The following is a 13847-nucleotide window of genomic DNA, read 5'->3' as shown; positions in this document are numbered from 1 at the left end:
CATCTTCCCCTCCCCCCTCCCCCACTTCCTGCTTTCCGCAGGGATTGCTTCCTATGCAACTTCCTTGTCCATTCATCCCTCCCCACTGATCTCCCTCCTGGCACTTACTCTTGCAATTGGAAAAGTGCTCCAAAATATCCGAGGAATTTAAATTTGATGACCCTCTCCACTTCTGATCCTCCAAATCAGGACTATGGCTTCCTTCTCCTGTAGTCAATAATCAGCTCCTTGGTCTGGCTGACATTGACTGAGAGGTTGTTGTTGTGGCACCACTCAGCCAGACTTTCAATCTCCCTCCTATATGCAGATTCATCACCACCTTTGATTTGGCCTATGACAGCAAACGAATATGGCTTTGGAGCTCTGCTTAACCACACAGTCAAAACTGTAAAGCTAGTAGAACAGCACACAGCCTTGTGATGCACCTGTGCTGATGGAAATCATGGAGGAGATGTTGCTGCCAATCCGAACTGACTATGGTCTGTAAGTGAGGAAATCAGGGATATTGCACAAGGAGATACTGAGGCCAAGGTCTTGAGGCTTACTGATTAATTTTGAGGGGACGATGGTACTGAATGCTGTGCTGTAATCGATAAAGAACATCCTGATGTATGTATCTTTGCTGTTCAGATGTTCTAGGGTTGAATGAACAGCCAATGAGATGGCATCTGCTATTTAAAGTGAGAGGAGAAAAATTGAAAGGTGGTGCAAAAGATAAGAATTTTTACATAGACAGTACACGGTGTCTGAAACTTCCTGCCACGTGAAATGATAGAAGCAGTGAACAGAAATGTTTAAATAGCATTTGGACACATATTATTTCTGCAGCAGTTTGAACAGGGCACAACCGCACAAGCGCGTGGAGGTCAGCCAGTGAGAACAGCAGGGAGAGTTCAAAAGGAGACTGCTTTACAGAGCGGGTGTAACAGTAGAAAGGCTTTGGCTCAATGGGGCTTCGGTGATAACAGGTCGAGGCGAGGTAAGTTAACTGTTTAGAATACAGACAGAAAGAATGTGTGTGAGGCTGGTTTTCTGTGCTCCACGTCAGATGTGGGAGGTCCCGGACACTCCCAGCCTCCCGGATGGCCACATCTGCACCAGGTGTGTCAAGCTGCAGCTCCTTAGGGACCAAGTTAGGGAAGCGGAGATGCAACTCAATGGCCTTTGTCTGGTCAGGGAAAGTGAGGAGGTGATAGAGAGGAGCTATAGCCTCAGGTAGTCACACCGGGGCCTTGGGAGACAGATAAGTGGGTAACAGTCAGGAGAGGGAAGGGCAAGAAGCAGATGCTACAGAGTACCCCTGTGGCTGACCCCCTTAACAATAAGTACTCCTGTTTGAGTACTGTTGGGGGGAGATGGCCTATCTGGGGCAAGCAATGGTGGTTACGTCTCTGGCACAGAGCCTGGCCCTGTGGCTCAGAAGGGTAGGGAAAGGAAGAGGATGGCAGTAGTGATAGGGGACCCTACAGTTAGGGGGTCAGACAGATGATTCTCTGGATGCAGGAAAGAAGCACGGATGGTAGTTTGCCTCCCAGGTGCCAGGGTCCGGGATGTTTCTAATTGTGTCCCCAATACCCTGAAGTGGGAGGGAGAACAACTAGAGGTCGTGCTACATATTGGTACCAATGACATAGGTAGGGAAAGGGAGGAGGTCCTGAAAGCAGACTACAGGGAGTTAGGAAGGAAGTTGAGAAGCAGGACTTTGAAGGTAGTAATCTCAGGATTACTGCCTGTGCTATGTGACAGTGAGTAAAGGAATAGAGTGAGGTGGAGGATAAATGTGAGACTGAGGGATTGGAGCAGGGGGTAGGGATTTAGATTTTTGGATCATTGGGACCTCTTTTGGGGTAGGTGTGACCTGTACAAAAAGGATGGGTTGCATTTTAATCTGAGGGGGACCAATATCCTGGTGGGGAGATTTGCTAAGGCTATTGGGGAGAGTTTAAACTAGAAATGCTCGGGGTGGGAACAGAACTGAAGTGATGGAGGAGAGGGAGTTTGGCTCACAAATAGAGAAAGCTTGGAGACAGTGTGAAAGGGAGGATAGGCAGGTGATAGAGAAGGGATACAGTCAGACTGATGGTTTGAGATGTGTCTATTTAATGCGAGGAGTATTATGAATAAAGCTGATGAGCTTAGAGCGTGGATCGGCACTTGGAGCTATGATGCTGTGGCCGTTACAGAGACTTGGATGGTGCAGAAACAGGAATGGCTACTTCAAGTGCCAGCTCAGAAAGGACAGGGAGGAAGGCAAGAAGTGAGGGCATGGCACTGTTGATCAGAGATAGTGTCATGGCTGCAGAAAAGGAGGAAGTCATGGAGAGATTGTCTATGGAGACCCTGTGGGTGGAGGTTAGGAATAGGAAGGAGTCAATAACTCTACTGGGTATTTTTATAGACCATCCAGTAGTAAGGGACATTGAGGAGCAGATAGGGAGAGAGATTCTGGAAAGGAGTAATAATAGCAGGGTTGTTGTGGTGGGAGATTTTAATTTCCCAAATATTGATTGGCATCTCCCTAGTGTGAGGGGTTTAGATGGGGTGGAGTTCGTTAGGTGGGTTCAGGAAGGTTTCTTGACACAATATTTAGATAAGCCAACAAGAGGAGAGGCTGCAGTTGATCTGGTATTGGGAAATGAACCTGGTCAGCTGTCAGGTCTCTCAGTGGGAGAGCATTTTGGGGATAGTGATAACAATTTTATCTCCTTTACCATAGCATTAGAGAGGGATAGGAACAGACAAACTAGGGAAACGTTTAATAGGAGTAAGGGGAAATATGAGGCTATCAGACAGGAACTTGGAAACATAAACTGGAAACAGATGTTTTCAGGGAAATGTACAGAAGAAGTGTGCAATGTTCAGGGGATATTTGCGTGAGGTTCTGTGTAGATACATTACAGAGTCAGGGAAAGGATAGTAGGGTACAGAAACTGTGGTGTACAAAAGTTGTTATAAATCTATTCAATCAGAAAAGAAGAGCTTATGAAAGGTTCAAAGAACTAGGTAATGATAGAGATCTAGAAGATTATAAAGCTAGCAGGAATGAGCTTAAGAATGAAATTAGGAGAGCCAGAAGGGGCCATGAGAAGGCCTTGGCGGACAGGATTAAAGAAAACCCCTAGGCATTCCACAAGTACGTGAAGAGCAAGAGGATAAGACATGAAAGAATAGGACCAATCGAGTCTGACATTAGAAAAGTGTGTATGGAACCGAAGGAGATGGCAGAGGTACTTAATGAATACTTTGCTTCAATGTTCACCATTGATAAGGATCTTGGTGATTGTAGGGATGACTTGCAGTGGACTGAAAGCCTTGAGCATGTAGATATTAAGGAAGAGGATGTGCTGGAGCTTTTGGAAAGCAGCAAGTTGGATAAGTCACCAGGACCAGACAGGATGTACCCCAGGCTACTGTGGGAAGCGAGGGAGAAGGTTGCTGAGCCTCTGGCGATGATCTTTGCATCATTAATGAGGATGGGGAGGTTCTGGAGGATTGGAGGGTTGTGAATGTTGTTCTCTTATTCAAGAAAGGGAGTAGGGATATCCCAGGAAATTACAAATTACAGGGTGTCTCAAAAGTGCTTTATAAATCCTTTTGCTGCTTTATCATTGTATAGAAATATGATCACTAGTTTGTTAACAGTAAGGTCCCTCAAAATGAAAGGAAATAGATGATAACTTCTTTCCTTCATTAAAGTAATTATAGTAGTCAATTCTAACCAAAACAATTGCTGCTCTGACAACCCCCATGGATTTGTTATACTTGTATGACATGCCCTCCAATCACTCTAATGATGAATGTTCCAAAGTCGAAGATATGTACTTGATCCTTTATTAGCAATTAACAAACATACAATCTTAAAGCAATAAAATTTAACCATAGTTGAGTTTAAATAAGCATAACTAAGCATAAATTAAGCTGTAACTAAGCATTCAACAAAAAAATGGCATCCATCAGCCCTCAGCTCCAAACTGTCTCAAACAAAACACAAATATCACTTAATCACTTTGCTTTAATTATGCCCCCACTCATGTGACTAGTTACCAGAAATAAACACGCAACACTGAATACAATGCAGATGGAGAACAGATGCATGGCTCCAACAGTGGTAATTATTTGTCAGAATATTTTTGTGCTATTTAGCACCAGTAGAATTAAAAATCACTATTAATGTTCAAGAGCTGAATTAGTATGGCCCATAATACAATATTAAAAGCTGAAGATCTAGAATTTTAACGTATCTTTCTTAATATGGAGAAAGTGGTGCCAGTTGTCACATTGCATGAAGCAACACCCCCACCCCTGTTGCTAAATTCTGTTGGCAAAAACCTGAAGGCACTATGCACTATGGGGAAGGTCTTGCAGGTCTATATCTGCACAAGACTTTCCTCTCCTAAGTATAGAACTACTTGGCAAGTGCAAGAAGTTGCATTGATCCAGGATAACTGGAGCAGTGAGATGGTGGACCTGGGGTGTGCATTGTGTAGTGCAAAGGATCAGGTCTTCAATGTGGTTGGAGGCATCAGGACATTGAGGGGTATCAGGGTGGGGAGTGGAGGTGGCAATGGATGGTGGGGGGGGGGGGAGTATTAATGAAGGAAAAGAAGATTTAGGATTACAACTTCTACTCTCATCTCTGGTTCACTCCTGACACTTCCCTTTTCCATCGTGATATAATTATTCATGTCTTAGGTTGTAGGGTTAATAACCAATATCCACATCAAGCTGCAGAAACCCGTCTCCATCTCAACTAAATTTCTTCCCTGTTTATGAAAGTCTTCTATTTCACTCTACCAGTTTCTCCATCACTGTCCTCCCTGTTCTGATTATAACACAACAGTGGTTCTGGGATACCTTTCTCCTTGACTGGTTTTTCTCTCTGGACTCTCAACTCCCCTGATCAATTACTTACACTTTTTGTTTAATTTCCTAACCTCCCTTACTGAGCAAGGATAGTGTCCTCCTTCTCCTTCCAACTCAGCAGCCTCCACATTCAACAGATCACCCTCCACAATTTCCAAATACTTAGCCAGTGATTCGTCCTCTCCTCCACTCTCAGCATACCAAATGCACTGTCCCCATAGTTACTCCATGGTTCACTCTTCACCTTCTTTATCAACAGCAGAAAATAGGAAAACCAGCTTTTTACCTCTTCCTACCATCCAGCGACCAGCATTTCTTCCAGGTTAAGCAGAGGTTTACTTGAATTTATGGTATTGCACAATGTAATCTTCTCATTGGAAAACCCAGACACAGATTGAATGACGTTTTCTCAAAACACCTCAAGCATTTTCTGATTTTATTGAAAATATTTTAATCTGTTTTTAGTTACTAATAAAAAATACAGTGGATTCTGGTTAATTGGGACTCAATGGGACCAGTATGTTTCGGCCCAATTAAGTGGCTGGCTAATTAGCTGAAGTTTCATGGAAATAGTTAAAAATGTATCAAAAAGACAAACTACCATTTAACTGAGTAATAAATTATGTATTTAAATAAAATACAGAACAATTCAGAACACTAACAATACTACTACAGTACTAGAAAACTGTAGCTCATAATAGTTATTGATGGAGGAATTCATCCATTGTGTACGCTGCCATGTTCCTCTTATTCACTGTAAATGAACAAAATCAGTACGGACACCTCGTGGAGATAATGGACTGCCTTCATACAATGTTTTCAAAATTTGCATCCTACAAATCTTCACTTGCATTATAACATTCAAGATGATTATCGATATCTTATAATTTTTCATAGTTCCTAATTTGTTGAAGTTGTAAAATCATTTCATTTTCACTCCTGGCTGTTTCTGGCATCTCCAAGCCTGAATGTTTGAAACCTCAGTGAGCAGAACAGTTCTGAATTGTCTTGCTGCTTTTTTCTCACCAACTATCGGTGACAAAATCCACTGCCTTTTGACATAAACACAAGCAACTGATGCTATTTAAAAACTGTTCACCCTAAGCATGGTGTAGTGTTTAATGGTCACACAAGTGCAATGTGGCTGGCAATAGTTAAAAACTTCGGCAGCAGTCTTCCATTCCAATTAATTGACATAATGATCCAAATAAACAAAGGGAATCCTGGCTATTTCTCGATTTGATTTTATAATTTAAGTGTTGGCCAATATAAGTGGTTGTCCCCATTGACCAATAGCACAATTAACCAGAATCTATATAAAATATAAAAATGTATAAAAGTATAAATGTATACAAAATGAACTTAATAACAAATTCCAAATTATAACAATTATTACAACAAAATCTCAGCAAGAACAAACCCCTCATCATTTATATTTCTGTAAACTGAGTAAAAAATGTCTTAAAAGTTTGAAAGCCAGTTATAAAATTACTATTGAAAATTTATATCTTACACATTTGTAATCTACAGAAATTTTCAATCATTGTAGAAGTAAACCCAAAGACCATGTGTTGAATTTGAAGAGACAATAATTTTACTTGTGTAAATGTTCAATAGAAAAAAAATTTTTGAAGCAACTATTTTTAGCCAAAATTGATGGCTCATTCAGGTGGTATAGGCAGTGGTCCTCTCCTTCCTCTTCGTTCAAGAGTTTCGTTTTTAGGTGCTCTTCCTCCTCTCTGTGCTGTCTCTCCCTGATATGCCTTTTCTCTTGGTGCTGTCCCTGCCCTTGGGCTCCTATCTTCTCTCAGGACCTTCCTGCCTCCATCTGTTCTTTCTGCTTTACGTGCTGTTTGTTTTTCATCCATTCTTTGCCCAAATTCCTGGGTTGGTCGGGTTTTTGTTTGTGGATATGGTCTTCTACATTCCAGGTAGTCTCTTGCAGCTGTTGTTGGCGGCATTGGTTGATTCACAAAATTTAAATCAGTAATTTCTTTCTGTTCTCCTTGGGATGGACGTGGCTTTGCTAGATGGGGAAAATAGGTCATTAATTCACATTTATATGTAAAAATATGTTTAAAAAAATGAATCTAGGTTAGTCACCAGCTCATGTATTAAATTATACAGTACAGGAACAGGCCCTTCAGCCCAAAATACCCAAGCCAAACTTCTTGAGCTAGTCCCATTTCCTTCAATTTGACACATGTCCCTCAAAACCTTATGTCCATGTACCAGTCTCATTGTCTTTCAGATGTTACAACTGTACCTGCCTCTACCACGTCCTGTGGCAGCTCATTCCATATACACAACACCCTTTGTGAGGAAGATTGCTCATCGTGTCCTCTTTAAATCTTTCCTCTCCCACCTTCAATCCAAGCACTCTAGTTTTAGACTCAACTACTCTGGGGAAAAAGACTAAGTATTCACTTTATCTATGCAGTTCATGATTTTATAAACCGCTGTAGGGTTACCTCCTGTACACTAGGGAAAAAATGTCCCAACCTATGCACTTTCACTTTGTCACTCAAACCCACTAGTGCAGCAACATCACAAGAGTATTGAACAGTACAGCATGGAAACAGGCTCTTCAGTCTATACAGTCTGTCCCAAGCACGATACCAAGTGAAACAAACCCATTGCCTGCACAGGATCCATAACCCCCCCCCCATGCCCATCTATTTACCCAAATGCCTCTTATCTGCTTCCAACACCACACTTACCAATTTCTTAGTAACAACTTTCCCCTTCTCACTTTAAAGCTATTCACCCCAGTATCTGACATCTCCACCCTGAGAAAGATGCGCCATCTTCCCTATATATGTAATTCATAATCTCATTCATATTCATAATTCATTATCAGGTGTCTCCTCAGAGCTGAAACTCCTGAGAAAACCTCTCCTTACAGCTAATGCTCTCAATCCAGGCAGCATTCTGGTGAGCATACTTGGCAGTCTCTATGAAGCCTCCATAGCCTTCATGTAATGGGCAGACCAGACCTAAACACAACGCTCCAAATGAGGCCTAAACGATGTTTTATACTGCTGCAATGTGATTTCCTGACTCTTGTGTTCAATGCCTCAACCAAGCACTTTTTACCACTCTGCAGACCTGTGTTGCCATTTTTTATGGAGCAATGGACTTGGATCCCAAAATCCCTCTGTACATCAGTGCTGCTAAGGTCCTGCCATTTACTGTTTAAAGTTCCCCTTACATTTGACGTCCCAAATTGCAACATTTCACCTGTATTCACCTCTTACACAGTGCCTCCAGCATTGTCAAAGACCCCTCTCATCCTTCCCACAGTCTTTTTGATCTCCTGCCATCATGCAGAAGGTACCACAGCATTTGAACCAGAACCGTCAGATCAACAGCTTCTTCCTCCAGACTGTTAGACTAACACCCTGCAGCCACCCTACACACATGTACACTCTGTTTGAATGCGCTAACACCCTTTCTCCCCCTCCACTCCACAACTTGCAGACACACTCTCACCCTGCATTTGTCACTTCTCATCTTTTATTGCTGCTACTTTTTGTAATTATTGGGTGGTGGAGTGGACATACACCTCTACCAAAGGAGATGCAAGGCACTCCTTCCCTCTGCTAGCCTGCAGGTCACCTTTGGGCAAAGTGTAGCACCTGCTTATCCCCAAATCAGGGTCACATGAAGCCATGTGAGTAGGTGGTGGGTAATTGTATGTGCAGCTGTTTATTTGACCACTGACACCAGGCATGCAGTCTCTGAAGAATATTGATCACGGCTAGGGTCACCCGTCCCGCAAAGACACTGTCCAGGAAAAGGCAATGGCAATCCACTTCTATAGAAACATTCGTCAAGAACAATCATGGTCAGCGACCATGACCACCCACATTATGAGACACAGCACATGATGATGATGATTCATATATTTATAGTACTGCTTGCTTTGTTATAGTAATGCTGGTAATGTTACACTGTCTTAGAGAAATATGCACCCTGCACTTCACCTCAACCTGTCAATCTTTAGGCCATGCCAGTCAGGACATGTGTTAATATTATCTTGTGACGGTATATGCTGGATTGTAACTATATGTGCTGTGAATGACTACGTGTACTATGTTTTGCAACTTGGCCCAGGAGGAATGATGTTTCATTTAGCTGTAAACACGTGTATGGTTGAAAGACAATGAACTTGAATTTGGTTGGATTAAGCCACTTGCCACTTCTCTACCTATATCTGCTAAAGATCTATATTCTGCTACATCCTTTATCAACCTTCACTATCCACAAATTCTGTCTCATTGGAAAAATTACTAATCAGCCCATCTACATCTTTTGTCCATGTCACTTACATGTAACATAAATGGGGGTCCCACCACTTATATCTGTGGACCATCACTGATTACAGACCTCCAATCAGAATAACAACTTTCCATCACTACATTCTCTCTTCTAGCCAGTTTTGAATCCAATCAACTGAGTCACTGTGGATCCCACGCACTCTTTATTCTCTTAGATCACCCTATCATGAGGGTCCTTATCAAAATGTCTTACTAAAATCCAGGTACACAATATGCTCTGCCCTACCTCATCAATCATCTTCGTCATCTCTTCAAACATTCCTTCACACTTGTGAAATATGATTGTCCATATACAAAGCCACACTGTTTTTCCCCAATCAGTCTCCGTCTTTCCAAAAGCTGGTAGATGCTCACCCTCAGAGTCCCCACCTGTAATGTTCTCACTACCATTAGGCTCACCAGCTTGTAGTTCCCTAGTTGGTCCTTTCAGTCTTTCTTGAATAAAGGCACTAAGTTAGCTTTCCTTCCATCTTATGGTGCCTCACCCATGGCTAAGGAATATACAAGCATCTCTACTAGGGCCACTTGCAATTTCTTCCCTAGTTTCCTACAAGGTCTGAAGATATACTTGGACAGGTCCTGGAGCCTTGTCCACCTCAAGATGTTTTAAGACCCTCAGTACTTCCCCTTTTGTTATGTGGATATGTTTCAATACATGACCATTCATATCCGTCAATTCCTTAACATGCATGACCTTCCTCATAATAAGTATGGAAGGGTTAATTTAAGATCCCACACATTGCATTGATTTCATTCTCTTTCTAGCTACTCTTTTGCTCATAATACTTTTCTAAAATCATTTAGGACATCCCTCTATTTTATCTGCCGGACCTGTCACATGTACTGTACTTACAAGAATGATGGTGATATTTTAAGAGGTTATATTTACTGGAAGAACCTCCAAAAAACATCATTTTCATTTTCTATCAGCCCCCTCCATTTCCCACAAAGTTATTGGTATGCTGAAAGATGAAAGTGTGTTTCAGCTTTCTATTCCACAAAAAAAAACAGCCACTTGAGAACCCACAGAAGTGAAGTGGGGTCAGGTCCTCCTCACCTCTGGAATAAGCAGAGCTTTTGTTAGTGGGGTGAACCGAATCATCAGAAGCAGGAATTGCCCACTGCCTTCACACCAATGGTACAAGAGTTTCTCCATTCTATTAGTTTGCCTCTACTATATATTCCATTGCCTCCTATTTCTATTTCTAGCCAGTAATAACTATCTTTAGGTTTTGTCAAAGCCTCTGTGACTTTGATCATAGAACTACTGTTAATGTGTGAGCTTAAGGAACGAATATTCTTAAACTACCTGGTCACACAGCCAGGCATAATTTGTTCACATAATCACAAAATGACAGCAGATAAACTGGCATAACTGCATCAACAGTAAATATGTGGCGTCTCACTCCCTCACCCCTACTCACAACTCTGCAACTTACTTAGCCAGCTCCACTTTGAAGTTACATTTCAATCTGTCTCAACTACAAACTCTGCGAGTGCAATACACGCTGCAAAGAAGCTGTGTTCAACCCTTTTCCTTCACTTTAGATTCTTCTGCTACTTACCTTCATTCCATGCACCACAGATTCTCACATCATCCAACAATAGCAGTTCTTCTCTGCTTTGTTCAATCCCTTCATGATCTCCATCAAATCTCTTTGCAACCTCCTCTGTGCCAACCAGATTCTCAAGAATATTTTGACAAGATAAATTCCTCATCCCTGAAATAATTTGGGTCCTTAAGACACCCTCACCAAAGTCTTGACATCTTTATTTGAATGTGGCATGCACAAATGGATGCAATACTCTAGTCATGGCCAAGCCAAACTTTGCCAAAGTTTCAACACAAAACATACTGGAGGAACTCAGCAGGACAGGCAGAATCTATGGAGAGAAACTGAATTTCTCTAGCATTATGTGTGTTGCTCCTGATTCCAGTGCCTTTAGTCTCTCTCATCTTCATTTTATAAAAGTGGACTTAAAATTTCTTCTTCTGATACTATATGCCTCCATTGCTAACCACATTCTCAAACTATTCTTCCACATTCAATGAACTGCACACTCAGCTCTCTGCTGCACTACTTTCAGAATGTGCCTCTAGTTTGCATTGTCTCTTTCTCATTCTTTCAACTTGTATATAACACCTCATATTTCTTAACAGTAGATTTAATCTGTCACCCCTCTACCAGCCTGCCCACATTTTCAAGCTTATTACTGTCCTCCTCACTGTTCCTCCTAAGTTTATATTTACCTAGAGTCACCAGAACACACAATCGGTGATAATCAGAAACAGAAACACCAGTTAATTTTCCAGGTGGAAACCCAGAAATGCTCATTGTTAAACTTAGCAGATTGTATATCTAATCAAGTATCTTTCTCAGATTTTATAATAACTTTGGTTAATTACCAGTGCCATGTTGGATCTTTATAAAAGAAATTCATGTAGTATTACAGTAAATCTAAGTAACAAGTTCATCAAAAGCTTTTGTGAATTAAGAAGGTCATCAAAGCTCACAGATTGATATTCATTGTTTTATTCAATAATCAATTTTTTAATGTTTTAATACTGAGCTAGTGGTCACTCTAAGTACACCACCAACAAACATTCCCGAAACCTGTTTCAGGCTCAAAAAGCCATTCAGTATCAGCACTGAATTTGCAGAATTAGATATTAACACAAACGTTATGGATAGATTAATCAGCATTACATTAAAGTTTGTGAGACATTCTGAGGCTGTGAAGTATGTTATTTAAGTATTTCTTTATTAAAACTAAAATATACAGTTATTGATGTCAATTAGAAACAGTAGTGATTCTTTCATTGAATTCTAATATAACACTACAACTGAGTTTTCTCAAGTTAACCGAGAGAACTGATCAGCCAGGATCTACCATACTGTCTCCAGGTAACACAATCCATTTTACATGGAACTGAATGAAATAGGTCTAATTTTTGCCTTTAGGACTGCATTTATTCTGCTTGGGTAGAATTAAGTTGTGTAACTTCTCATATTTTATAGACTAACCTTTCCCACTTTATTTACTTCTTCTGCTCCCTCATTTCACCAAATTGACTTCTTAAATAAAATACTGTCTACTCATGGGCATTTCTATATCAGGGCAGTTATATTTTATTATATTGTGGTCACTATCCCAACATTACAATAATTTCCTTTGTGTTTAGATGATTCACGAGATTTGTTCTCAACAATTCTTTGTTCTATTGACTTGCTCATTGCAATAACTAACTTTGAATCTAAACCTAAACAGATCCTTTCCTGTTCCTGGTCATAAATTTTAGAAACTCTGATACTGTACTCAAGAGTTTACTGACATCTACTTGAAGGACTACCTTGTACCACATGTACTTTAGTTGAAAGGGAATTCCAGTGCCTGGATACACTATGGGTGAAGGCATAGTGGGCATTAAGTGTGGGAGTGCAGATAAACCACATACAAGGGAAAATCTGCAGATGCTGGAAATCTGAGCAACGCCCACAAAATGCAGGAGGAACTCAGCAGGTCAGGCAGCATCCGTGGAAAAGAGTATAAACGACGTTTTGGGCTAAGACACTTCAGTAGGACGGAGGAAAAAAAGCTGAGGTGTCAGAGTCAGAAGGTGAAGGGAAGGGAGGGAGAAACTTGAGGTGATAGGTGAAACCTGGAGGGGGCGGGAGGACAGGTAAAGTAAAAAGCTTGTAAGTTCATTGGTGAAAGAGATACAAGGCTGGAGAAGGGAGAATCCAATAGGAGACAGAAGGCCATAGAAGAAAGACAAGAGGTAAGAGGTGGTGGGCAGATGAGGTGAGAGGAAAAAGGGAATGGGGAATGTTGAAGGTGGAGTGGCCATTACTGGAAGTTCGAGAAATTGATGTTCATGCCATCAGGTTGGAGGCCACCCAGATGGAATACAAAGTGTTGCTCCTCCTATCTGAGTGTTGTCTTATCGCAACAGTAGAGGCCATGGATGTACGTATTGGAATGGGAAGTGGAATTAAAATGGGTGGCCACTGGGAGACCACGCTTCTTCTGGCAGGATTTTAATTCCACTTCCCATCCACCAGAAAAAGCAGGATCTTCCAGCGACACCCCCCCACCATTTTAATTCCACTTCCCATTCCCATTCCAGTATGTCAGTCCATGGCCTCCTCTACTGTTGCGATGAGGCCACAATGAGGTTGGAGGAGCAACACAGTTTATTCTGTCTCCAACCTGATGGCATGAACATCAATTTCTCGAACTTTTGGTAATGCTCCCCCACTCTCCTTCACCGTTCCCCATTTCCACTTTCCTCTCTCACCTTGTCTCCTTGCCTGCCCATCACCTACCTCTGGTGCACCTTCCCTTTGTCTTTCTTCCATGGCCTTCTGCCCTCTCCTAGCAGACTTCCCCTTCTCCAGTCCTGCATCTCTTTCACCAATCAACTTCCCAGCTCTTTACTTCACCCTTCCCCTCCCCCCCAGTTTCACCTATCACCTTGTGTTTCATCCTGCCCTCCCACTACCTCCTAACACTGACTCATCTTTTACTCTCCAGTCCTGCTGAAGGGTCTCGGCCCGAAACGTCTACTGTACTCCTTTCCATAGATGTTGCCTAGCCTGCTGAGTTCCTCCACCATTTTAGTGTGTGTTGAATGCAGAACGT

At 41.7% G+C, this 13847-nt stretch overlaps 1 protein-coding gene and 1 long non-coding RNA gene across 3 annotated transcripts in view; one reads left to right on the top strand and one right to left on the bottom strand.

Annotated features, from left to right (window-relative positions):
• LOC132393302 (uncharacterized) overlaps positions 1 to 13847 on the top strand; it is a 65852-nt gene that overhangs the window by 14921 nt on the left and 37084 nt on the right. The window lies entirely within an intron of this gene.
• LOC132393301 (T-cell surface antigen CD2-like) overlaps positions 3824 to 13847 on the bottom strand; it is a 31649-nt gene continuing 21625 nt past the window's right edge. The window contains exon 5 of the mRNA XM_059968351.1: positions 3824 to 6889. Within this exon, the coding sequence (XP_059824334.1) occupies positions 6525 to 6889 (365 nt within the window). The 3' untranslated portion in view covers positions 3824 to 6524. The remainder of the gene's footprint in view (positions 6890 to 13847) is intronic.

Source organism: Hypanus sabinus, chromosome 4, assembly GCF_030144855.1.
Source record: "Hypanus sabinus isolate sHypSab1 chromosome 4, sHypSab1.hap1, whole genome shotgun sequence".
NCBI classification, from domain to species: Eukaryota; Metazoa; Chordata; class Chondrichthyes; order Myliobatiformes; family Dasyatidae; genus Hypanus; species Hypanus sabinus.
This window is presented reverse-complemented; position numbering and strand designations above follow the sequence as displayed.